Source organism: Nelumbo nucifera, chromosome 1 (genome assembly GCF_055504915.1).
Source record: "Nelumbo nucifera cultivar China Antique chromosome 1, China Antique-T2T, whole genome shotgun sequence".
Classification (NCBI taxonomy): Eukaryota; Viridiplantae; Streptophyta; class Magnoliopsida; order Proteales; family Nelumbonaceae; genus Nelumbo; species Nelumbo nucifera.
This window is the reverse complement of record NC_142649.1, coordinates 217,145,357-217,170,000: the sequence shown is the minus strand read 5'-3', so window position 1 is coordinate 217,170,000 and position 24,644 is coordinate 217,145,357. Positions and strand designations below refer to the sequence as shown.

General features: G+C 49.4%; 1 protein-coding gene and 1 pseudogene across 1 annotated transcript; both read right to left on the bottom strand.

Annotated features, from left to right (window-relative positions):
* Window positions 1-760: 760 nt before the first annotated feature.
* Window positions 761-3,093, bottom strand: LOC104585801 (ethylene receptor 2 pseudogene; annotated as a pseudogene).
* A 4,592-nt stretch (window positions 3,094-7,685) lies between these two features.
* Window positions 7,686-9,803, bottom strand: LOC148804516 (uncharacterized). Its single transcript, XM_088901709.1, has one exon. The coding sequence runs from the start codon at window positions 9,801-9,803 to the stop codon at window positions 7,686-7,688; it is 2,118 nt and encodes a 705-aa protein (XP_088757835.1).
* Window positions 9,804-24,644: the final 14,841 nt, after the last annotated feature.

The window sequence follows — 24,644 nt, the reverse complement described above, 5'->3', positions numbered from 1 at the left end:
ACCTTAATTAAATATTAAAATATAAAATATAAATTTCTGCAAAATCGTAATAGTTCAATAATCATATAGATTTGCAACAAATATAACGAAACCATAACACATTTGATCGAAACCGACATTGCACAAAAAGAGGCAGAAAGAAATACTCCCTTCAACGGAAACTATACACAACCAATAAATCCCAACGACTAAATCAATCGAACCTCAAACATCACTACAAAGCCAACCTGAAAAAAATAAAAAATAACAACCATTCAACAGCTGATGAATAAACTTGTAGAAGAACAACAAACCCTTTAGTAGGTGGCAATTAATGCAATATAGGAAACGTAAAAATCTTCAGGAAAAAAAAAAAAAACACTTCCGTAGACATCCAACAAATGCAAAGTAGGAAACATTAAAACCCTTCAAATACTTGAAGAAGATGGGGTGGAAATGTTCTTTCGTTCAATTCCTACCTTCCGTTCCAGTGAATGCATACACATAAAATAAAGACCTGTAAAAAAAAATAAAAACCATTCAGCAGCCTGTGAATGGACACGGGGCTTTTTCTCCTTCTCTTCGCTCTGGACAGGAGCGCTAATGGACACGAGGAGGGAGCAGGCGAAGCGTGTCGTCGTAATGGAAGCACAAGTTTTGATAATATCTGCAAGAAAAAACTAATTAGCAACCACCTTAATTATCTCCAATTCATGGTCACTCCAAATTCTAATATCAGATGCTGGAAGAACCAAAACCAGCATTGCATAACATTGCTGTATTAACTCAGGTGTTCCTCTTTGAAGTTTGACACCCGCAACATGAGCATCCGTATTGCAGCCACCGCACCCGGCTCACCAGAACCACCGCTCCTTGCAAGACCGAGAGATGAGCCCGGCATCAAGATCTTCACTTCCTTGTAATCTTTAATCTCCCTTATATCTGGATCATTTATGGGGACGGTAGGACGAGAACTCCTCCCTATCAACTCGTGGGTCAAGTTCATCTCTGTTCTGATCTCGTTGGGCATCCAAATCGCACAGTTCTGCAGTCCCAAAGTATTAGATAGCTCAACCAGAGTGGCATACAAGATGGTATGCCTATCCAATGACTTCCGAATCTCTTGCGTCAGCATTCGGACATGGCGGCCAGCTTCATTCTGTCTGATCATCCTATCAACCTCTCTGTCAAGCTCCCAAGCCTTCTTCTTCAAGAAAAGCTCTCTCACCTTAACTTTAAGAAGCAGTGGATGAGAGTTACAAGGGTGACCGCAGTTGAAAAAAAAGGATAATAAGAAATGAAGAGAACAGTAGGAGAAAATGATATTTTCGGTTCATCTGCTCTGCTATGAACTACAGAAAGAACCCAGAACCCAAAACCGCTTTTCTCCTCCTCTTCTGGGTTTCAGCGGCCTACACGGCGCAACATGGCCGTGTTTATCTCTGTTTCTGCTGCTCTCGTTGGAGATCAGTGGTTTCTGTGTTATATACGTTGCATGATTGGATAAGGCGGCAGGTGGCGAAGCTACTACTGAAAACAATCAAAATCGATCAGTGTTTTAAAAGCTTAAAGGTTGGCTCGTGAGGAAGATGAAAGAAAGAAAGAAAGATCCGAAGGTTTTTTCATTGAAATCTTGTTTCCATTTGCCACGGGAGTGTGTGTGTTTTTTAGTTACTGCTTTTAGTTGCCTTGCATTTCTGGTGCTGATGGTATCTGGGCTTTTAAAGGTCGGTGGCCCTTCTTCGCATTCTTTTTGTTAGTGATTCTTGTTTATTGTGTCGTGAGTTGTAGAGATCTCGTGCTCTTCAACTCTGCTATGATACGCAAACACTGAAGATGAAAAAATATATATATCTTGCAAGGAAAAGGTAGATAAGCAGAATTTAGCTCTATGAGGTTTCCCCCCTTGCCCCCTCTGTCGGATTTTTGAAAGACTGAAACTTTCGCCACTAAGTGGATTGAAGTCGCAGGTCGTAGAACCAATGTTGAAAGCTTAGCCACTGGGCTGTTGATTTCTTCTCTATTCTTTTCTGTTTATGCAATGGATAGTGGATTCTCACGCTGCAACTGCGACGACGAGGGCTTCTGGAGTGTGGATAACATCCTACAAGGTCAGAGAGTGAGTGATTTCCTTATCGCTGTAGCCTATTTTTCAATCCCTATCGAACTCTTTACTTCGTTAGCTGCTCCAACGTCGCATTCAAATGGGTCCTGGTTCAGTTCATCGCCTTTATAGTCCTTTGTGGGACTCGTACCCAGAAAAAGAGATATTATTATTTATTTTTTCTTTTTTTTTGTCATAAATGAGCGTTTTTCTTATTCTGTCATGGCTTAGCGAATAGTGATAACTGACAATTCTGAACAGTTCATTCAGAGACGATGAACAGTATCGTCTTCTCGTTTCGAGATGTTCATTGCCTTGAGGGAGAGTTGCGTACACTGGAAGGCAGTCTTATAGCCGGCCGTCGATTTTGATATCGTTGCGGATTACTCATTTTGAAAGCACAAGTTTTGGGATTCATTTGAAAAAGAAAATTAGATGAATTTTAAGGGGCATTTGTGTCTTTTTCTATGACACTTAACGGTAACGCCGGGTATTAGATTGTCCCATGGACAAGAAGACAAGGGAGACGCTTCAATCATGGGTTGAGCTCGGGTTTAATTACAAGGATTATATCACTGAGAGCAAGCTCATACAGGCCGGCTTGAGCCCGGGTAGATTGTCTTACTTAGTACCTTGCTTAAATAGTTGGTACTTTCGAGTTTACTAATGCCGAGCTATGTTATAGGGCCCATGGAAGAAGATAAGCTCAAGGGGGAGAGGCTTTTCCACCAGAAGAAAGGGAAGAAGAAGCGAGCTGCCAAGAGAGTTCGCATCGAGCCTCCGCAGGCCCCCACTTCCGAGCCTGAGCTTCCGTAGGCTCCTACCTCTAAGCCTGAGCTCCCTGACGTACCTCCAATCATCGACTTGGAGGAGATCCTACCACCTCGGGAGCCTGAGATATCGGCAGAGCCTGCCCCACAGGCAGCCGCGGAACCCGAGGTCGCCATCGAGGCCGCTGATGCTGCAGCTAAAGCTTCTGCTGAGCCCATCCGCACAGCCGAGACGGCCATTTCGAGCTTGGGGAGTCGGGAGAGGGACCGGAGCATCCTGATTCCTCAGTGCAGCCTTTGAAAGAGCAAGGGGGTTGTCTACACCGAAGAGGTCTCCCTTTGGGCCGACCTCACTCCTACTCAGCTCGGAGCCCGGGCTGCCACCCACACAATGGTGGTAAGTTATAAAAACCCTTTTCTCTCTTCTCTTTTATTCTCCTTTTTCGTACATCTCTTCGGTGCTAACCAATCCTCTCTGGTTAGGTGAACTCCGCCGTGCACACCTTGACTCTTCAGTCCAAGAGGTATTTGAAGCGGGCTCTAGCTACCGAGGACTCAGCTTGCGCAGCGTCATCGAGGCGCTGATGGCAGAGAAGGAAGAGCTGGCATGCGAAAGGGATGAGCTGAAGAGCGAGGTGAGCGCCCTCCAGACAGACAAGGGGGCTTTGGAGCTCAAGGCGAAAGGTCTTAAGGAGGATAAAGGGGTCCTGAAGCACGAGGTGGAGTTCCTCAATGCCGATATTGAGGAGAAAACCGAGATCTTCAACCAGGCCATAGAGGAGACCAAGGTTAAGGCCGTTCTAGACTATGTCAGATCGGACAAGTTTGACGCCGTGCTGACGGAGGCCTATCATAAGGGCTTCAAACTTAGTAGGTGGTTGATAAGGCACACATACCCCGAGCTCGATACGAGTGCCATCACCACTTCGCGGATTACGGACGAGATAGCCCGCCAGGCCATAGAGGACCCTGATTCTGAAGAGGAGAACGGCGACGAAGAGGCAGATGCCACCGACCTAGCAGAAGCTCCTGAGGAGGTCCCAAGTAAAGATGAGTCCCCCAAATAGTGTAGTCCTTGTATCTTGAGCCTGTGAGCTCAGTTTTAGTTTCCTTTCTTCTTTTTTGTTTTTTTTACCGAGCTCGTTGTACGAAACTCTCAATCAATGAATTTCACTTTTTTGCTTAGTACTGCGCACTTTATACTTTTGCTAGAGTGACTACTTTATCCGAACTATTAAGTGTCCGAAGTAGGATTTTTCGTTCGTCGCCTCCCCGAACTGTCTCTTAGTACTTTGTAGGGGTGGACTTTATAACGTACACCGAGGTGAGTGACATAGTAAGGCATATGCCCGACCTGTCTACTCCTCGGTTACTTGAGATGATGGTTGTCCCTAGTGGGTTCAACCTGTTGTATGCCGAGGTGGGCTATGTACCGTAGGGTCCACACCCGGGCTGCTTGTGTCCTTGGCATACTAAGCCTTCGCTGGTGAGGCGGTTAGGTCATATGTAGTGTCGAGGCCCTTAGTTAGCTCGGCATTTTAGCCCTTTGGCTGGGGGAGTGACTTAGTCACACCCCTCCTAGAGTCTGTCCATGCCAAAGAGGCGACTGGGTCTTATAGTGCCGAGGTCGTCGTTAGCTCGGCTTTGGCCCTTAGGCTCTGGGAGCGACTACGGTCCACCCCCTCCTAGAGTTTGCGCATGCCGAAGAGGCGATTGGGTCTTATAGTGCCGAGGTCTTTTTGTTAGCTCGACATTTTGGCCCTTAGGCTCAGAGAGCGACTTGTAGTTCACTCAGCTCGGCGATCATGGGTAATATCGCCTTAAGTTGACAATGTTCCATGCCCGAGGTACTTGTTTCCCTTCTAGAGTTTTGAGCTCATACGTACCTTCACCGAGCACCCGCTTTACTCGGTAGGGTCCTTCCCAATTAGGCCTGAGCTTACCAACGCCAGGCTCAGGCACCATAACTTTACGAAGAGTCAAGTCTCCGACGTGGAAGCTCCGCTTTTTGACCTTGGCGTTATAGTACCAAGCTACTCTCTGTTGGTAGGCCGTGGTCCTGATATACGCGAGGTCCCGTACCTCGTCAAGTAGGTCAAGGTTGGTGCGTAGCTCGTCTTCATTTGCCTTGTCATCACATGCTTCTAGTCGTAGCGAGGGGACCTCAATCTCGGCTGGGATGACTACTTCAGTGTTGTAAGTGAGGTTGAAGGGAGTCTCACCTGTTGCGATCTTTACTGTGGTCCGATAAGCCCATAATACGCTAGGCATCTTGTCTACCCATAGTCCTTTAGCTCGGTCTAGGCGTGCCTTTAGCCCGCAGAGGATAGCTCTGTTCGTGACTTCCGCTTGACCGTTTTCTTGGGGGTGTGCTACTGAGGTGAAGTTCTGTTGAACTCCCATGTCTTGGCACCAGTTCTGGAATTTGATGTCCTCGAACTGCTTACCATTGTCAGAGATCAGTACCGAGGTAGTCCGGAACGACACACTATGTTTTTCCAAAACAAGTTCTGCACATTCCAAGCTGTGATTGTTGTGAGGGGTTCATCCTCAACCCACTTAGTGAAATAATTGACTACTACCACTAGGAATCTTCTTTGCCCTGTTGCTGGTAGGAATGGCCCGAGTATGTCGATCCCTCACTCTGCGAATGACCACGGGCTAGTACTTTAGGTCGGCGGCAGGCTGGTGGTGGATGTTGGCGTGCTTCTGACACTTGTCGCATCTTTTGACGAGCTCAGTTGCGTCTGCCTTCATCATTGGCCAGTAGTACCCCTGTCGCAGTGCTTTCTGGGCGAGTGCCCTGCCCCCCAAGTGTCCGCCGCACAGGCCCTCATGAGTATCGCGGAGGACTAGCTCGGCCTCAGAGGGTCGCAAGCAGCGCAGATAGGGGAGCGTATAGGATCTTCGGTACAACCGCTCGTCTATCATGACGTATTTGGCTGCCTGACGCTCTACACTTCTGGCGGCATTACGATCTGCAGGGAGGGTTCCGTGTAGCAGGAAGCTCGCGAGCGGATCGATCCAACTCGACTTTGCTTGAACAACGGGAGCGACCTCCTCTGCCCCCCTTGAGAATGCTAGGCCGAGGTAAGTTCTCTATATACAGGGTTCTCATGGTGTTATCGCTAGTGCTGGCTAACCGGGATAGGGCATCGGCCTCAGCGTTCTCTGATCTTGGGATCCATCGGATGAAGTGTGACTGGAAGTTGAGCAGAACTCCTCTTACTTAGGCTAAGTAAGCTATCATGGTTGGCTCGCGAGCTTCATACTCACCCGTAACCTGGTTGACCACGAGTTGAGAATCACTACAAACGACAATGTGTTTGGCTTTCACCTCGTTTGCTAGATTCAGCCCAGCTAGTAACGCATCATACTCTGCCTCGTTATTGGATGTTGCGAACTTGAAACGCAGTGCGGACTCCAGTTTCACACCACTCGGCCCGTATAGAACGACTTGTAATCTAAAGAGCTCCTTCCAGAATGTGCTTGTGAAGATTGGGTCCCGGTCACTGACGATGGACTCGGGGAGTCCATGTAAGCGGAAAATATGGGTGAAGAACGTATGGGCGACCAAGACTGCGGTATAGGGATGGGATAAAGGGAGGAAGTGAGCATATTTGGAGAACCGGTCTACTACCACGAACAGTACTGACTTCCCTCCGACCTTGGGCAGCCCTTCGATGAAATCCATGGCAATATCGGCCCATATCTGTGTTGGGAGGGAGAGGGGTTGGAGCAGGCCTGCGGGGTGCAGATTCTCCCATTTTTGTTGTTGGCACACCGCACAGTTCTGGATAAAGTCCCGTACCGAGGCCCTCATAGCTTGCCAGTGGAAGTCAGTGTGAATGTGATGCAACGTTTTCTGAATGCCCTCATGAGTCGATTGATGTATACTGGCGATGATGGAGGGGATGAGGGGGCAATCGGCTGGTAGGTATATCCTCTTTTTGTAAAATACCAGCCCATCGTGGAAGGCCCAGTTTGGGTTAGCAGACCCTGACTGTATTTGTTGGACTAGGTCGTTCCATTCGGAAGACTGCGGCAGTGCGTTCCGGATGTCTTCTAGCAGGGTGGCTCTTGGTTGGGAGATTGCATGGAGGACCATACTGTCTTCCTCTCGTCGGGATAGGGCGTCTGCTGCGCCGTTCAGGGATCCTGCCTTGTAGTTCACTCGGAAGTCAAACCCCAAAAGTTTGCTGACCCAATGTTGCTGTGGAGAGGTGGTCAGCCGTTGTTCCAGCAAGTACTTGAGGCTATAGTGGTCTGTCTTGACGACGAAGGGTCTGCCCCACAAGTACGGCCTCCAGTGTTGTACTACCTTGGCCAGGCCAATGAGCTCGCGTTCATAGGCGGGTAGTTTGAGATGGCGGTCAGCTAGCTTGCGGCTGAAAAAGGCTATCGGGTGCCCTTGCTGTTGAATGATGGCTCCTATGCCCATGCCAGAAGCGTCACACTCGACTGTGAACTCAAGGTCGAAGTTCGGTAGCTGGAGGACTGGTGTGGAGGAGAGGGCTTCCCTTAGGCCTACGAAGGCTGCCTCGGCTGCTAGCAACCTGCATTTTTCCTGAGCAGGTTGGTAAGCGGGGCTGCTAGCAGGCCGTAGTTCTGGACGAACTTTCGGTAATACCCTGTTAGCCCTAGGAACCCGCGGAGGGCCTTGGCGGACTGTGGCCGGGGCCAGTCCTTAATGGCCTGCACCTTGGAGCTGTCTACAAATACACCTTGTCCGCTGATTACATGTCCAAGGTAAAGGACTTGGTGTTCCCCAAAGGAGCACTTGGATCTTTTAAGGAAGAGTCGGTGTTGCTTAAGGAGCTCGAGCACGATCCTTAGGTGTTGTATAACGACTTGCTATAGACCAAGATGTCGTCAAAGAAGACTAGTACATACTTTCGGAGTTGAGAGTGGAAGACTTCATTCATCAGAGCCTGGAATGTTGAAGGGGCGTTGCAGAGGCCGAATGGCATAACTAGGAACTCGAAGTGGCCATGATGCATCCTAAAGGCTGTCTTCTCTACATCCGCAGAAGACATCCTGACCTGGAAATAGCCCGATCTGAGGTCTAACTTTGAGAAGAACTGTGCGCCGTGGAGTTCGTCCAATAATTCATCTGCGATGGGGATCGGGAACTTATCCTTGATGGTTCGGCTGTTGAGTTCCCTATAGTCTACACAAAATCTCCAAGTTCCCTCCTTTTTGGGTACCAACAGAACTGGGGAGGAAAAAGGGGAGTGGCTGGGCCGAATGATCCCCTGCTGTAGCATGTCTGCGCATTGCTTCTCTAGCTCATCTTTCTGCCGGTGGAGGTAGCGATAGGGTCGCACCACGACCGGGTCTGACCCTACAATTAGAGGGATCCGGTGGTCGCAGGCTCTAGGAGGGGGGAGGCCCTTGGGTTCTTGGAAAACAACCGAGTAATCGGTGAGAAGTCTCTCCATATCCGTGGCGTGCGAATTCTCCCCCTGGAGTGCATGCAATTGTGTCTTGGTCCTTGTCCTGGTTCCCTGCCAGGTAACTGGTTTGCCATCCAAGTGGAAAGTCATAGTCAGGGCAGCGAAGTCCCACAGAATTGGGCCTAAGGTGATCAGCCATTTGACGCCTAGGATGATGTCAAATTCGTCCAAGGATAGTACAAATAAATCTGCCCGGAAGGATTCTTTTCCCACTTGAATTTCGGTGTTCCTGCAGATACCGGGGCTGTGCACTCTTTCCCCATTTGCCACGGCTACCTGTAGTTGTGGCCTGGCTTCCATGGGCAACTCTAGCTCGCGGGCCGCCTGATTGCTGATGAAGTTGTGGGTGCTCCCGGAGTCCACCAGAATGCGCACGGGTCTCCTCGTCACTAGAGCCTTTAGCTGCATTGTCTGGGAGGTTCTGATACCCGTGTTGGCGTGGAGCGAGATCTCTGGTTCAGTTGGTGACGGCTCTTCCTCATCCTCTTCCGTCTCATCTACTAGAAGGCAGAACAGTTTCTTGCATCTATGCCCTGCGGAGTATAGATCATCACAGTTGAAACATTGTCCCTTCGCACGCCGTTCTGCCATCTCGGCTCGGGACAGGCGCCTGATGGGGGGTGACACCCTGCTACTCCCTGCCTGTGATACTGGTCTAGAGGGGTAACCCGTGTGGGTCCTCTGTTCTCTGCTGGGCGCAGGGGTAGACACTCCCGCTGGCCTCGACGGTGCCCAAGTCGTGGCTGGCCGTCTAATGCTAGAGGGTCCCTGAGCGAGCTGCATCTTTCGCTCAAAGGCACAGGCGAGGTTCATTGTTGTAACCAGATTTGGGGGATGCTGCATCTCAACGTCTACCCTTAGGGGCTCTATCAGCCCTGTTGTGAACATGTCCACTTGCTGATCCGGCCTAACTGTGGCTGCTCTGGCAAGCAGGGTTTGGAACTGGCGTTGGTATTCAGCCACGGTTCCCCCTTGCTTGAGATTGATGAGCTCTCCCAGCGGGTTGCTCGTCATTGGGGGTCCAAACCTAAGGAGGCAATAGGACCTGAACTGCTCCCAGCTGAGCCCTGGTTCTTCTTGCTCCACGCGGTAGAACCAAAGTTGTGCCTCTTCCATAAGGTGGAAGGCTGCCAGGCTGACCTTGTCTCTGTCATCCGTGCGCTGGCTGCGGAAGAACTGCTCGCAGTGGTACAACCATCCTAATGGGTCTCCGGTGCCGTCGTAAGATGGAAATTCAAGCCGGCTGTATTTGGGAACAACTGCAGCCATCGGTGTTGCGGCTTGATGTTCGTTGGCTGATCCTGTCCCGTCCGTTCGGCGACTGCTGGTAGAGGCTAGCCCTTCCGAGTTCTTATCTTTGTTGGAGAGGAACGCTTCTAACAGACGACGTAGCTCCCGAACGTCCTCCTTGACCTCTCGGACCTCCATACTGGTTTCAGTGAGCCTATGCTCCAGTTCATGGACTCTGCAAGACAGCGGCTCCTGTTCTCCCATGACGGTTGGCTCTGATACCACGATGTTATGGGCCCGAGCGTAGGATCGTGTCACGGGTCATTCCGCCGTCAGAGCCTCGGACCTTTCCTTGCCCTTGGCCTTGCGTACAAGCCCTATTTTGACTGTCGTAGGGGGTGATTTGTCCAAGAGATCACCGAACTCTCCTTACTTCCTTTCTTGACTGCAAAATTCGATACTTCATTCAATAATAGCGTCTCCTTAAATAGGAGATTACAAGAGGAGGTTTCCTTGTTGGATTCGGCTAGACTAGTCCTAACGGACTCAAACTCCTACTCCTAATTAAACTACTTTCTTTTAATGGTACTAAAAATCCTTCTAAGAAAAGGGGATAAGATAAGGACGAATGGGATAAGGGATGAGGGAAACATGCGTTCTCTTGACGTTTTTGGATAAGGGTGGGCCCACCCTATGAGCTGTCGTGTGGGCCCCGCTCTGCTGCTGCTGCGTGCGCACGCTCGTGGTGCTGCCGCCGCGTGGTGCGCGCGGTGTTGTGCGTGGTGCCACTGCCGCGCGCAGCTCATGGTGCCGCTGCTGCGCGGTGTGTGCGTGCGGTGCCGCTGCTGCGCGGTGCGTGCGCGCGGTGCCGTGCGCGGCTCATGGTACCGCTGCTGCGCGGCGTGTGCGCGCGGTGCCACTGCTGCGCGGTGCGTGCACGCGGTGCCGTGCACGGCTCATGGTGCCGCCGCTACGCGGTGCCTACCGTGCGCGTGTTGCTGCCTCCACTGCTGCCACGTGGTGTGGGTGCTCATAACAGTGCCATTGTTTGAGGCACATTCAGACTGGGAACTCCGTCCGCAGAGAGGGGGACGGTGAACTGTCCAATGCAGACAGTGGGAAGCTGGGGTTGTTCCTCAGAGGCATTTCGGTTTGCACTTCGTTTGGCATTGCTGGAATAATCCATGGATGATGAGTTTTGAGAGTTGTTGCGGTTGGAGGAAGGCTTTTTGCAGTGATTCCCACAGACGATGCCAAATGATGCTACACGATCCGGACACTTTTAGCTGGCAGAAACCTGGCTCCTAGTTGGTGACAGACGGTACCTGAGACGATGGAGAAGGTGAGGAATTCCCGGGGAGCTCGCCCGGCGGGAACACTCCAATGCTTAAGTTAGAACTCTGAGAAAGCTGAAGAATGCAAATAAAGAGCTGAGAGTGCAGATGATGCAAGTTTAATACCTTTCTCTTCCAGGGTTGGGGTCTTTTTATATTGAAGATTTCTTAAATCAGGTGTAACCGACTCTGCCACAACCGTTATTGCTAGAGCCGAGGTGGTAGATGTGGGTAGTCGTTGTAGGGTACGGACCTGTCAGGCGTGCCACATCTGGCAGAAGTGGCAAGCACGATGCCGCCTGACAAGAGACGTGGGCACAGCCTCCGGATTCGGCAGGTACTATTGTCAAGCAGATCTTTTCTGTAGGTTGTCGAACTACTTTGCACCGAGCTGCCTTGGTCCGAGCTACCCTACACCGGGATGCCGGGGTAGCCGAGGTGCGAGTGCTCGAGTCGAGCCTTAGGCAAATATGGGCAGGAGCATTAATGAGACTATCCCCAAGTGTCCCCACTTCGGGATACTTCCCGTAGACCAGGGTGTTCCCTTCTCAAGAAGGAAGAGTTCAGGGCCCACCGGGAAGGGCTCGGGTCTCTAGAGGAGCTCGGAAGTCCTCCTCCCTTAGGGAGAATTCAGAGTATGCTAGATGTTTCTTCTCGGCGAGCTGCTACATCCGCCGAGTTGCATTGCTGAGCTTTGGCGAGTTCAGTACGCCGAGTTATGGCCATGCTGCCACGCTGACCCATCACTCATGCCAGGTCGTACCCACGTGTCCCCATGCTACGAGGTCAGGCCAAATCACCCTCCATCAGGTACTAAATTGGCACTCATTCTAAAGTACTGTCGGGAATTTTCCCTTAAAATAATTATTAAATAATTAAATATTTATTTTAATAATTTGTTACGAAAATGTTTTACTAAAGTATTTTAGTAATTTAGTAATTTGAATTAATTATGTTAATGTTTTTTAACAAAAAACTAAATTATTGCTAATTACTTAATAAATAATTATTTTTTCCATATTATTTGTTAGTGTTCTATTTTATTTATTTTACTTTATTAATGATTAAATGTTTTAATTGTTTGTAAATATCACTTAAATATTTAAAATACTTAAATACCAGTAAATATATAAAATTAAGTTGTGGTCATAATTAAATTCGTCTATAGTTAACTTTTTTATTCATAATTAAATTAATCTAAGCCCAAACTTAAAGGTTTAAGACTTTGGATTAGGCTTGGATTGATCCTGATCCTGACCCAATTCGCCCAAGTTGCATGCATCGTAATATTTGTGATTGGACTGAATCAAACGAAGTGCAACCCATGCATGCATTGTTTTTGTTTCTTTTATAACTATTTTTAGATAATATTGAAGATAAAGTAGTTATATATGAAGGATGGGTTATTCCCATTATGTAGCCCAATGAACCAACACATTAAAAATCTCATGCTAAATTTTGATAGTGCATTCCCAGCCCACACCTTAAGTGTAATAATATTTGTTTGGGCCTACAGGCTTGCCCGTATTAATTATAAAACTATGATTTTTTATAAATTAAAAAAATATTTTTATATTTCTATATATATTAATATAAATTTGTTGTCTAAAAATTATATAATAATATTTATCATATGTGCATATAACTTCCATGTTAAGCTTATAATGGGTTGGTTTAGTTTAGGCCTTATCCACTAGGGCCATCATTGGACTTTGAAAGTTTCATACTCAATTAAACTTTGAATTTGACTAAAACCCATGTCTAGTAAAAAATATTATTTTCTATATGTAATATAATTATTGTATACACATGCATATTAATATATGCATTTTATACTTTAAAATTCAAAATTCAACATAACAACAACAACAACAACAACAATATGTGGATGTGTTGTTGGATTTGATTTGAATTTGATCCGTTTACAGCTCTACTACCCACATTATGTATGGGCTTGGTGCATCTTTGAGCTAGATTTAACTAAAAAAGAAGTTGTTGGAGAATTGAAATTTATAGATCTAATCAAGTTAGGTTAAGTTATAAATGATTTGTTATTTTTTATTATTAATTTTAATTATCCTATCAATACTAATTCTTATTAATTTCTTAATTTTATTAGTTTTAGAACCCTACTAACCGCATTATTTGCTTGAGCCCAAGCTTGGGCTAAGTTATAAGTGATCATCCCTAAGTAGGAGTCTTATGACATAATTAATTTTTTATAATTTTTATATGAAATGCAAATGGTTTATTTTTGTTATTTTTCATAATTGTTTGCTTTTTATTATTAATTAATTTTAATTATCTTATTAATATTAGTTATATTCAAATAGAATTACATTGTATTTTAGTTTTTTAATTTATGAACTATTAATTTTATTAATTTCTTAACTTTTAATAGTTGCTATATAAAAGCTTGTTAAATTTTAATATAGATTATTGTTGTTATTGTTGTTATTGTTGTTGTTGTTATATAGATAAACCATAATCATTTTTTTAAATAAGTTAATATATATAGACTTGCTTAATTACTTGTCTTCTTTGTCTAGGTGATAAAATGGATTCTACACTTTAAATTTTCATAAAAGTTTATAATCTGTTGTTTAGTATAGGCACTATGCATAATAAATGTCTTAACTCAAAAAAGTATTAATTTTAATAATAATATTAATTAAATAAAAAGAATAAACAAAGAAAAATACAACATTAGAACATGGGTTGTATTTGCAATATATCAAACTCATGTTTAAATCATAATATTATTAAAACTATCAATCAATATTTTTTGTATTTAAATTTATTATTTTTATTAGAGTTTATTAAGTTTTAAGTGGAATTGAAATGTTTTTAATTTTTACTAAGTTTTGTTAACATTTATTAATTTTAAGTGAAAGTTTAGTGGATTTTTAAAATAATGTTTTTTTTTGTTGTTTTGTGTTTGATTGTTTAACCTCAACCTATTTATATTATTTGATTTATTGATGTTTTACTTTATTATGTTGTATTATTATTTCCACACTCACTCACTCTCTCTCTCTCTCTCTCTCTTTACAACTTTATTGGTCTAATCAAAATTGACAATGATTATTTTTTATATTTTAAAACAAAAGAAAATAGAAAAAATGCAAAAAAAAAGAAAAGAAAATAGATAAATAGCTTCTCTAAAAGGAGAGACATGCTAAATGAAACTTGGTAATTAGTATGAGTTTATGCATTAACAAATGCTGAATTATTATAATTAATTACTAGTCTCTTTATTTCTAACCATTTTATTAAATAAAAATAATAATTGTGGACTTTTCATGTTGTGACATATGTGGTGGCTATTTAGTTTGGATTGCTTTTCGAGCCACAATATTGAATTAACTATGTAATCTTTAATATTTATTTAATATTAATTAATACTTACAACTTAATATTTAATTTCTCATTAATTATTTAATAAATTATTCAATTACTTAATTAAATAATTTTTTAGTTAATTAATTTTATCGAATACTTATTTAATATGTAATTGTTTAATTAATTAATTAATATTTAATATATATTTTCTATTTATTTATTTATTTAAATCCAAACTAAATAAATAGTTTAGAGCGAGCTCCCTACTAGGAGCCCGAGCTCCCTGTTAAGAGTGAGCTCCCTGTTAAGGGTCCGAGCTCCCTAAAATCCGAGCTCCCTATTAAGAACAAGCTCCCTACTGGGAGTCCGAGCTCCCTATTAAGAGCGAGCTCCCTACTGAGAACCCGAGCTCCCTGCAAGGAGCACGAACTATACTGGGCCCCAAGCCTCACAAAGCTGACCCGAGCTGACCCGTGGCAGCTTGGAACACTCCAAACCGAACTCAAGGCAGCTCGCTCGCCACTCCAACACTTCACTTCCAAAGCACAAGGCCAACCAAACGTACCCGACACCAAGGACGGCCGTATCCAAGGGCGACGTACCTGACTGATTTTGGGATCTGACGCCTGACAGCCGCATTTCAAACGGCTTCCTACCACTGCCACCTGCAACCGTCGTCACTAGCCGCAGAGACAGCTCCGACAAAAGGAACAGTGGCGGTTCTGTCCGGCCAGAGGAAATGACACCCGAACTGGCAGGAGTTCAGAAGTAATCATGCCCGACCTGACGGAGGCCTGGAAGTAAGTGCGCGAGGTGGTTATAAAAGGCTTCTACCCCCCAGGAACGAGGTATGCTAACTTTCGCGCTATTTGGTTATTCTTGCCTTTGAAGGATACTAACTTGAGCTTCGGAGCCCTTACACCGGGTTCTCCCCGGAGCTTTTCTTCTCCTTCCGTTTCAGGTCCCTGTTTCTCGGTTCAGAGGCAAGATCATCGACAGCTAAGACCGGCCAGATTGTGCATCATCAATTGGCGCCGTCTGTGGGAAACGCTTCCAAAGGCCTCCTTCCAAAACTTTCATACCCTTTCCTTCTTCTCTGAAAAACTCATTACTCATGGCCTCATCCAGCAACGCCGGACGCGGCACAGAGACAAACACCACCGGGGAACAGCTCCAAGTTCCCGTGGTGTGTGTTGGGCAGTTCACCATCCCCCTCACGGTGGATGGAATCCCCAATCTGACTACGCCACAAGCAGTGGCACCTGTAAGCCTACCTTCCGCAAACATCCCCTTCCCTCTTCCCATCGAGACTACCTTCACTGAACCAACCGCCGTCCCCCTGGCAGCTAGCCAAAATCGGTTGGACGACTTAATGCAATGCATGCGGGCAATGCAAGCCCAGATGCAGCAGTTCCAGCAACACCAGCTTCACCAGCACCAAGTGTTGCACAACCTCTCCCAATACCACTATCAGCAGTAGTTCCCCCAACTGACACCGAACCAGCCACTACTTCCACCTCGCCACCCTGCCCCGAAGCCAGTAAAGGCCTCTCCGCAGGATGGGCGCCCCCACCAAGGAAAGGCCTCCAGGCCCCAGAATCTCCCAAACAGCTAAGCCTCGTCCCCAGGCCGGAGAGAAAGAAAAGTCATCCCCGCCTCACGGCTTGCAGGCGGATCAGGAACCTCGCCCGCAAGGTCATCACCTCGGGTCTCCAAACCGGAGTCCCCACTGGTGGAAAACCGATTCGGCGCACTGGCAACAGCGGACTACCAGCACTCCGAGCCCGTCGAGCTCGGCAACACGGAGGCCAGCAGCGCCAGTACAAGGCCCACTCAGCAGCGAAGGCGCCGTCGAAGTCGACGAACTGCCACCCGCGTCCTATCCGAGCTCAGAGGCAAAGGCGAGACAAGCTCGGACGAGGTAGGAGTCGCCCCAATTCTCTCAGTTCCTTCCCCCCTCGCCTCAGAACTCCTGGCAGTCCCCTTGCCCAGAGATTTCAAGCTCCCGCCCCTGGACAAGTATGACGGGTCCTTCGACCCCAACGACCACGTGGACGCTTTCCAGTCCCAAATGCACCTCGCCAGAGCCAGCGAATCATGCATGTGCGTGGCCTTCACCACCACCCTCAAGGGGGTAGCCCGCACTTGGTACAGGAACCTGGCCCCCGGATCGATAAAGTGTTGGGCTCAGTTCGTGCAGGTCTTCACTGCACACTTTGTCACCAGCAAACGGTGCCCCAGAGCAGAGGAAAGCATCTTCGAAGTAGTCCAAAGGGAAGGAGAACCCATACGGGGCTACATCAAACGATTCAACGAGGCATGCTTACAGATACCTCGGTTAGACCCCGCGGTGCAGCTCGCCGCAGCAAAAAGAGGGGTGACGCACAAGGAATTCAAGTGGCACATGGTAGCTAACCAGCCCGCGACCGTGGCCGAGTTCCTCAAGCTCACGGACAAGTTCATGAGGACGGAGGAGGAAATCAACCAAAGAACCGAGGGCGGAATGAGAAAAGAAAGAGGGACGGCAAGCCCTCTAGCTCGGCCGACCGAAAAAACCCGGCCCGGGACCCAAAACCGAACTAGTCGTTCCGAGCTCCCCTACCAGCTCGGACGGATTACACGCCACTGAACACGAGGCGGACCGAGATCCTAATGACGATCAAGGACGCCCCCTTCGTGAAATGGCCACCTCGCCTAAAAGGAAATCCGAACGAAAGAAACAAGAATTTGTATTGTAGTTTCCATAGGGACCACGGTCACAGTACCGAGCAATGTAATAACCTCCGAGACGAGATAGAGGGGCTCATCCGTCGCGGATACTTGAGAAACTTTGGACAACACAACAATAATAGCAATAAAGCGGATCAGCCGGGCGAACACTTAAAAGACGCCCCGGAGACTAGCAGCAGGCCTGCCGAACCGATGCAGCGACAGCCTCCGGCCGAAAGGCCAGTTCGGGGAACCATCCATGTAATTGTGGGAGGTTCGGTGGTGGCGGGGTGCACATCAGCGGCAGCTCGGACCTCAGTTCGAGAAGCGGTCCTCGAGGAGCGGAACCCCCCGAAGAGGCCGAAGACCGAGGAGCCGATCCTCTTCACAGAAGATGACGCGCGAGGAGTTTGCTACCCTCACGACGACGCACTTGTCATTAAACTCAGGATCAGCGACTTCGAGGTTAGGCGCGTGCTCGTAGATTCGGGCAGCTCGGCGGACATCCTATTCAAGTCGGCGTTTGATCGGCTACAGCTGCCAAGGAGCGAACTAAAACCTGCAAGCACTCCCCTGGTGGGCTTCAGCGGGGAGGAAGTCAGGCCCCTTGGAAAAATAACGGTGCCCGTGGAAGTCGGCACGTGGCCTTGTGCGGTCAGACTCAACCACGATTTTCTGGTGGTCGCGACCCCCTCCCCATACAACACCATAATAGGACGGCCAATCACGCATATCCTACGGGCGGTGGTCTCTAACTAATATTTGGCGATGAAGTTCCCTACGGACTTCGGTGTGGGGGTAGTGCGGGGCGACCAGCTCGAGTCCCGCAAGTGCTACGTTGCCGCCCTAAAGGGCAAGTCCAAGCCGGCCGGCGACCTCGATCTGGAGTGGCCTACGGAACAAGGCAAAGAACGAGCCTCGCTAACAGAAGAAACAGTCGCGATCCCGACCTCACCTACGGACCCAGCTCGCGCACTCCAGATTGGTGCTTCTGTCAAGGAACCCCTACGGGCCGAACTGGTAAGTTTTTTACTCCAAAATTTAGATATTTTTGCATGGTCCGCGGCCGATATGCCCGGTATTGACCCTAGTCTTATAACTCACAAACTTAACACTGACCTTTAGACAGACCCGTTAGACAGAAGAAACGGAACTTAGCCCCGAAGCGCTGGAAAGCGGTCGACGAGGAAGTCGAAAAGCTCCTCGCGGAAGACTTCATAAGGGAAGTCCATTACCCGAGTTGGGTGGCCAACCCTGTGCTAGTGAAAAAGGCGAACGGCAAGTGGCGCATGTGCGTCGACTACACCGACCTGAACTGAGCTTGCCCGAAAGACTGCTTCCCCCTTCCTAGGATCGACCGCCTAGTGGACGCGACCTCAGGACATGAATTGCTAAGCTTCCTGGATGCCTACTTAGGCTACAACCAAATCCGGATGGACCAATCCGACGAGGAAAAAACCAGCTTCATAACCGAGTTCGGTCTATACTGTTACAAGGTCATGCCCTTCGGGTTAAAAAACGCCGGGGAGACCTTCCAAAGACTTGTAAATAGGTTGTTTCGGCCCCTGATCGGCACAAAGATAGAGTGCTATGTAGACGACATGGTCGTCAAAACACAATTTTCGCAAGAATTAATACAAGACTTAGATTCTGTCTTCCAAATCCTGCGTCAGTATAACATGAAATTAAACCCCAACAAATGTGTCTTTGGCGTCACCTCGGGCAAGTTCCTGGGCTACGTTGTCAATCGACGTGGCATCGAGGCCAACCCAGACAAAATACAAGCCATCTTAGATGTGAGACCACCTCGGAAAATAAAAGAAGTCCAAAGCTAAACGGCCGCATAGCCGCCCTAAGCCGCTTCATGTCCAAGTCGGCAGATCGCTGCCTACCCTTCTTCAAAGCAATCAAAGGCAAAGGGTTCGAATGGACCCAAGACTGTCAGCTCGCGTTTGACGAGCTAAAAGGCTACCTCGCCAATGTGCCAACCTTAGCTCGGCCCGAGGAAGGCGAAGTCTTAGAGCTGTACCTCTCGGCTAGCGACGAGGTGGTCAGTTCGGTACTTGTAAAGGAGGCAGACCGGGTCCAACGACCCATATATTATGTTAGTAAAATCTTGCAGCGAGCAGAGACAAGGTACCCGTAGATAGAAAAGCTAGCGTATGCCCTGGTGGTAGCAGCACGGAAACTCCGCCCGTACTTCCAGGCCCACACCGTCATCGTCCTGACCGACAAATCTCTGAGACAAGTTTTACTCAAACCGGAGGTTTCCAGCCGGCTGACGAAATGGGCCATCGAACTCAGCGAGTACGATCTCCAGTACAAGCCAAGAACTGCCATCAAGGCCCAAGCCTTGGTAGATTTTATCACAGAGTGCACGTTTAGCCTCGAAGCCCCTGAGCCGGTCGAGCCCGAGGTCCCCAGTTCGGGCGAACTCGGAGCTCCCAAGCCAAACGAGTCCGAACCCCGTGAAGTAGCAGCCAGCGTGGCTTCCCTCCTGGTTAGACCAAGCGCGAACTGGGATGAGGAGCCCTGGATCCTTCACGTAGATGGCTCCTCGAACCAACAAGGCAGCGGGGCTGGAATAGTGCTACGCGGCCCGGGCGGAACAAAACTGGAATACGCACTACGCTTTGAGTTCGCGGCATCCAACAACGAGGCGGAGTACGAGGCACTGATAGCCGGGCTAAATCTAGCGCGCAAGGTCGGAGCAAAGCACATGGTTATCTGCAGTGATTCCTAGCTCGTGGTCAACCAAGTTACAGGCGAGTACGAAGCACGCGAACTCACTATGATTGCGTACTTAGCAAAAGTAAAGGAAGCTCTGGTTAACTTCCAATCACACTTCATCAAGCAAATCCCGAGGTCAGAGAACGCTGAGGCCGACGCCCTGTCCCGACTGGCTAGCACGAGCCACAACGCCAGGAGAACTGTGTACGTAGAGGACTTGCCTCGGCCCAGCATTCTCGGTGGGGCAGAAGAGGTCGCTCCCGTCACCGAAGCAGAGCCGAGCTGGATCGACCCACTCGCGAGCTTCCTGTTAGACGGAACCCTCCCCGCGGACCGCAACACAGCCAAGAGGGTGCAGCGCCAGGCAGCCAAATACGTCATGATAGACGAACGGTTGTACTGACGATCCTACACGCTCCCCTATCTGCGATGCTTGCGCCCAGCCGAAGCCGAGCTGGTACTCCGCGACATCCATGAAGGCTTGTGCGGCGGACACCTGGGGGGCAGAGCCCTCGCCCAAAAGGCACTTCGACAAGGATACTACTGGCCAACGATGAAGACAGAGGCAATCGAGCTCGTCAGAAAATGTGGCAAGTGTCAGAAGCATGCCAGCATCCACCATTAGCCCGCGGCCGACCTCAAATACCTCACCAGTCCATGGCCCTTCGCCCAATGGGGCATCGACCTCCTGGGGCCATTCCCACCAGCGACAGGCGGGAGAAAATTCCTAGTGGTAGCAGTAGATTATTTCACAAAGTGGATAGAAGCCGAACCCTTGGCAATAGTTACAGCCCGAAACATACAAAACTTCTTTTGGAAGAACATCGTATGTCGCTTCGGGCTACCTCGGGTACTGATCTCCGACAACGGCAAACAGTTCGAAGATATCAAGTTCCAAGAATGGTGCCAAAGTATGGGAATTAATCAGAACTTCACATCGGTCGCACACCCGCAGGCAAATGGCCAAACAGAAGTAATGAACAGAGCCATCCTCCGCGGACTGAAAGTGCGATTGGACCGAGCCAAAGGTTTGTGGGCAGATGAATTACCAAGTGTTTTATGGGCACACCGAACCACGGAAAAGACCGCCACAGGTGAGACCCCCTTTAACCTCACCTACGGCACCGAAGCAGTGATCCCGGCGGAAATCGAAGTGCCTACGTTACGACTAGAAGCGTACGACGAACGGACAAACGAGGGCGAGTTACGCACCAACCTCGACCTACTGGACAAAGTGAGAGACCTCGCGCACATCCGAACTGCGGCTTACCAACAAAAGGTAGCTCGGTACTACAACGCGCGAGTAAAGAAGAGGAACTTCCGCGTCGGCGACCTGGTTCTCCGTAAGGTCATGGTGCCCGAACCCGGCGTAGGGAAACTTGGACCAAACTGGGAAGGACCCTACAGAGTAATGAAAACATTCGGAGGGGTAGCGTACGAGCTCGGAACCCTAGAAGGGAAACAAGTACCCCAAGCATGGAACGTTGTCAACTTGAGAAGGTACTATCTATAGGCCACCAAGGTAAGTACGCCGAAGTCATTTCATAAAACGAACTGAAGGACCGAAATGGTCAGTTCGGCAAAAAATATAGCTCGAAGACACCAGTACATGAACAAAAAGCCATTTCATTTCAAAATAGATGTGTACATTACTTCATCGTTGTCAGAAGCCGCTTCGACAACACCCGAAGGACCTGCCTCCCCCTCAGAGTCCGGTTCGGCATCCGCAGCGTTAGCCATCTCTTGAGTGATGCGCGAAGTGGATATGGCGCTGGTATCGAGGTCGGGGTACGTATTCCGGATCATCCACCGGCTCAGCTTGAAACCCCTCCTGTAGGAGTCTACCATCAGATCATCGAAATCCGATGAAGCAATGTAATCGCTGACAGCCTTCTTCTTCGCGTCTTCGATGCCTTGAGAGAAGATCTGAGTCCTCTCCCTGATATCCTCCTGAAGATACTCGACCTGGTGCTCCAGGCCCAGCTTCATTTCCGCCATACGCTGCACCACCACTCCCATGGCCTCGGCATCCCTCTGAGACCTCGCCTGCCTAGACCGCGCAAGGCGAGCAGCAGCATCAGCAGCACGAGCATTCTCCTCGGCAGCCCGAGCATTCTCCTCGGCAGCTCGCACCTGCCTCAAGAATTTCTCCACCTGGTTCGCCAAGGCGTGAATGGAAGAGTTCACCTATCAAAGGAAAACGGGATCAAAGAAACGAATAAAAGAGTAAAAGCCGAGCTATAAAGAAGGGATCACTTACCACCATGGCATGAGTAACGGCACGGCAGGCCACTTGGTGCAGAGGGAGCTCGGTCCATGCCGCAACTTCCTCGGGAAACATCACCTCCTTACTCCGTTGAAGAGCATGCACAGGCGACAGCACGCTCCTGAAGTCCCCCGGGGCCTCCGAGCCCGACGGCCCTGCTCGCATATGAGCAGACTCGGAATAGGCGGGAGCCCCCGTGTGTGTGGTTTCGGCATAAGGAGCCCCCGCCGGCTCCTACATAGGAGGAACCATCTCGGGCTCCTCTGCCGGATAATCTGGCACCTCGGGCTCCGCAGCTCGGGATGGCTCGGCGCGAGCTCGCTTGGCCACCCGCTTTCTCCTCTTCATCCCCTCGAACAAGTGCCCACCTCGGGACCCTCGAGAATCCATTGTACCTGCGAAAAGGAGTTTGGCATCAGTAAGACACGTAAAAGAAGAGCAAGACAAGTTCACTAGGGAAAGAACCTACCCGAACTCAGGCCCGCAGCAATAAGCTTGGCCTCCGTTAGATACCATTGGCAATCCAGCCCAAGCCGCGCCCATTGCCGGAGGCCCTTCGCCGTCTCCTCATCAAGTGTGATGCCGGAATCAGGAGCGGCCACCCCCCAGCCGGTCTGAAACGGCCACCCCATCGCACTTCACACCCCGAAATAGTCCCGCTTCCATGCCGGGACCTTATTGGGAAGTCCGTGTAAGAGCTTGAAGCCCGGGCGAGGGGACAGGTAGTATGCCCGCCTACGCCCAGGAAGGGGACCCACTTGCTTTTTCAGCATTAAGATAGAAGAAAAAATCTCCAGATCCAGAGGGAAGTTCTCGTCGCAAAATAAAGAGATTGTTCCCACTAAGTTCCTAATAGAGTTCGGGTGAAGCTGGCCAACCGTCACACCGAAGTGGTTTAGGACCTCGACAAGAAGAGGGTGGAAGGGCAGTCGCAGCCCCGCGGTGAGCTGTTCCCGGAAAATCACCATCTCATCAGGACCGTGTTCCCAAGGAAAGCTGCCCGTAGGGATAAAGTAACCGTACTCACTGAGCAAGTTGTAGTAGTCTACGAGGGTTTGAAGTTCCTCAAGCGTCGTAGTCGAAGGGCCGAACTGATCTACAACCCGACCACGATGGGAGGTGGATGTCGACCTACCCGAAGCACCTTGGGTGGTAGGCCCGACCCCTTCCTCAGGACCTACATCGGGCTCACTTGAACTACCGGGGGACGCAAACTGGTTCGTAGAGCCCACATCAGACCCGCTTGAACAGTCTGAACCCTCCAAACCAGACATCGTGAAACGGAACGAGATTCAAAAAAAAAAACTCACCCGGGAAGAAGACTGAAGCAGACCACGAAAACTCGAACAAGCAAGGAAACTGGGGACGCGAGTTGAAAAGCCTGGACGCGAGCTGAAACTTAGGCGCGAGCTCAAGGTGTACAACAGTAGCAAGGACCCCCCCCCCCCCCCCGCGTGCTGTTTATATCCACAGCAGCTGGAAAGCGACGGCCCAGATCGAAGCCAATCCAACGGCCCACAGCCGCGCTAAGCCGCACGTCTTCCAAGACCAATCAGCGCACGTCTTTCCGAAACTGACGGAATGTCGCGCACGTCTTGTCAGAGGACAGGTGTCGGCACGCGTCTTCCCGAAACTGACGGGGTAACGGCGCACGTCTCCTCGCAATAAAAGCGTCTGCAGCGCAACTCCCGAATAACTGCCGTCACAACTCCCAAACGCGCGCCCTTTTTTGAAAATCAAATTAGAGTAAGCGCGCTCAGCACGGACCAAAACCCTCCTGCTACCTTGCAAACTCCCCGTGCTAAGACGGGACCGTTGTCGCAGGGAGTGGGGGGCAATTGATGAAGGGAAATTTGGCCCGACCTCGCGATCGCCCGACACGTGGCAAAGGCAAGCAGCTCGGGAAAGTAGAGCGCCCAAAGCGAACATCGGAAGCAAGTCCAAACTCACTACTGAGCCCGAACTCCAGACCGCTGTACTTAGTCCAAGCTCCTTGTTAAGAGTGAGCTCCCTGTCAAAGGCCCGAGCTCCCTAAAACCCCGAGCTCCCTAAGTCCGGGCTCCCTACTAGGAGCCCGAGCTCCCTACTAGGAGCCCGAGCTCCCTAAGTCCGAGCTCCCTGTTAAGGGTCCGAGCTCCCTAAGAACCCGAGCTCCCTAAGTCCGGGCTCCCTACTAGGAGCCCGAGCTCCCTGTTAAGAGTCCGAGCTCCCTAAGAACCCAAGCTCCCTAAAATCCGAGCTCCCCAAGAACCCGAGCTCCCTAAAATCCGAGCTCCCTATTAAGAACAAGCTCCCTACTGGGAGTCCGAGCTCCCTATTAAGAGCGAGCTCCCTACTGAGAACCCGAGCTCCCTGCAAGGAGCACGAACTATACTGGGCCCCAAGCCTCACAAAGCTGACCCGAGCTGACCCGTGGCAGCTCAGAACACTCCAAACCGAACTCAAGGCACCTCGCTCGCCACTCCAACACTTCACTTCCAAAGCACCAGGCCAGCCAAACGTACCCAACACCAAGGACGGCCGTATCCAAGGGCGACGTACCTGACTGATTTTGGGATCTGACGCCTGATAGCCGCATTTCAAACGGCTTCCTGCCACCGCCACCTGCAACCGTCGTCACTAGCCGCAGAGACGGCTCAGACAAAAGGAACAGTGGCGGTTCTGTCCGGCCAGAGGAAATGACACCCGAACTGGCAGGAGTTCAGAAGTAATCATGCCCGACCT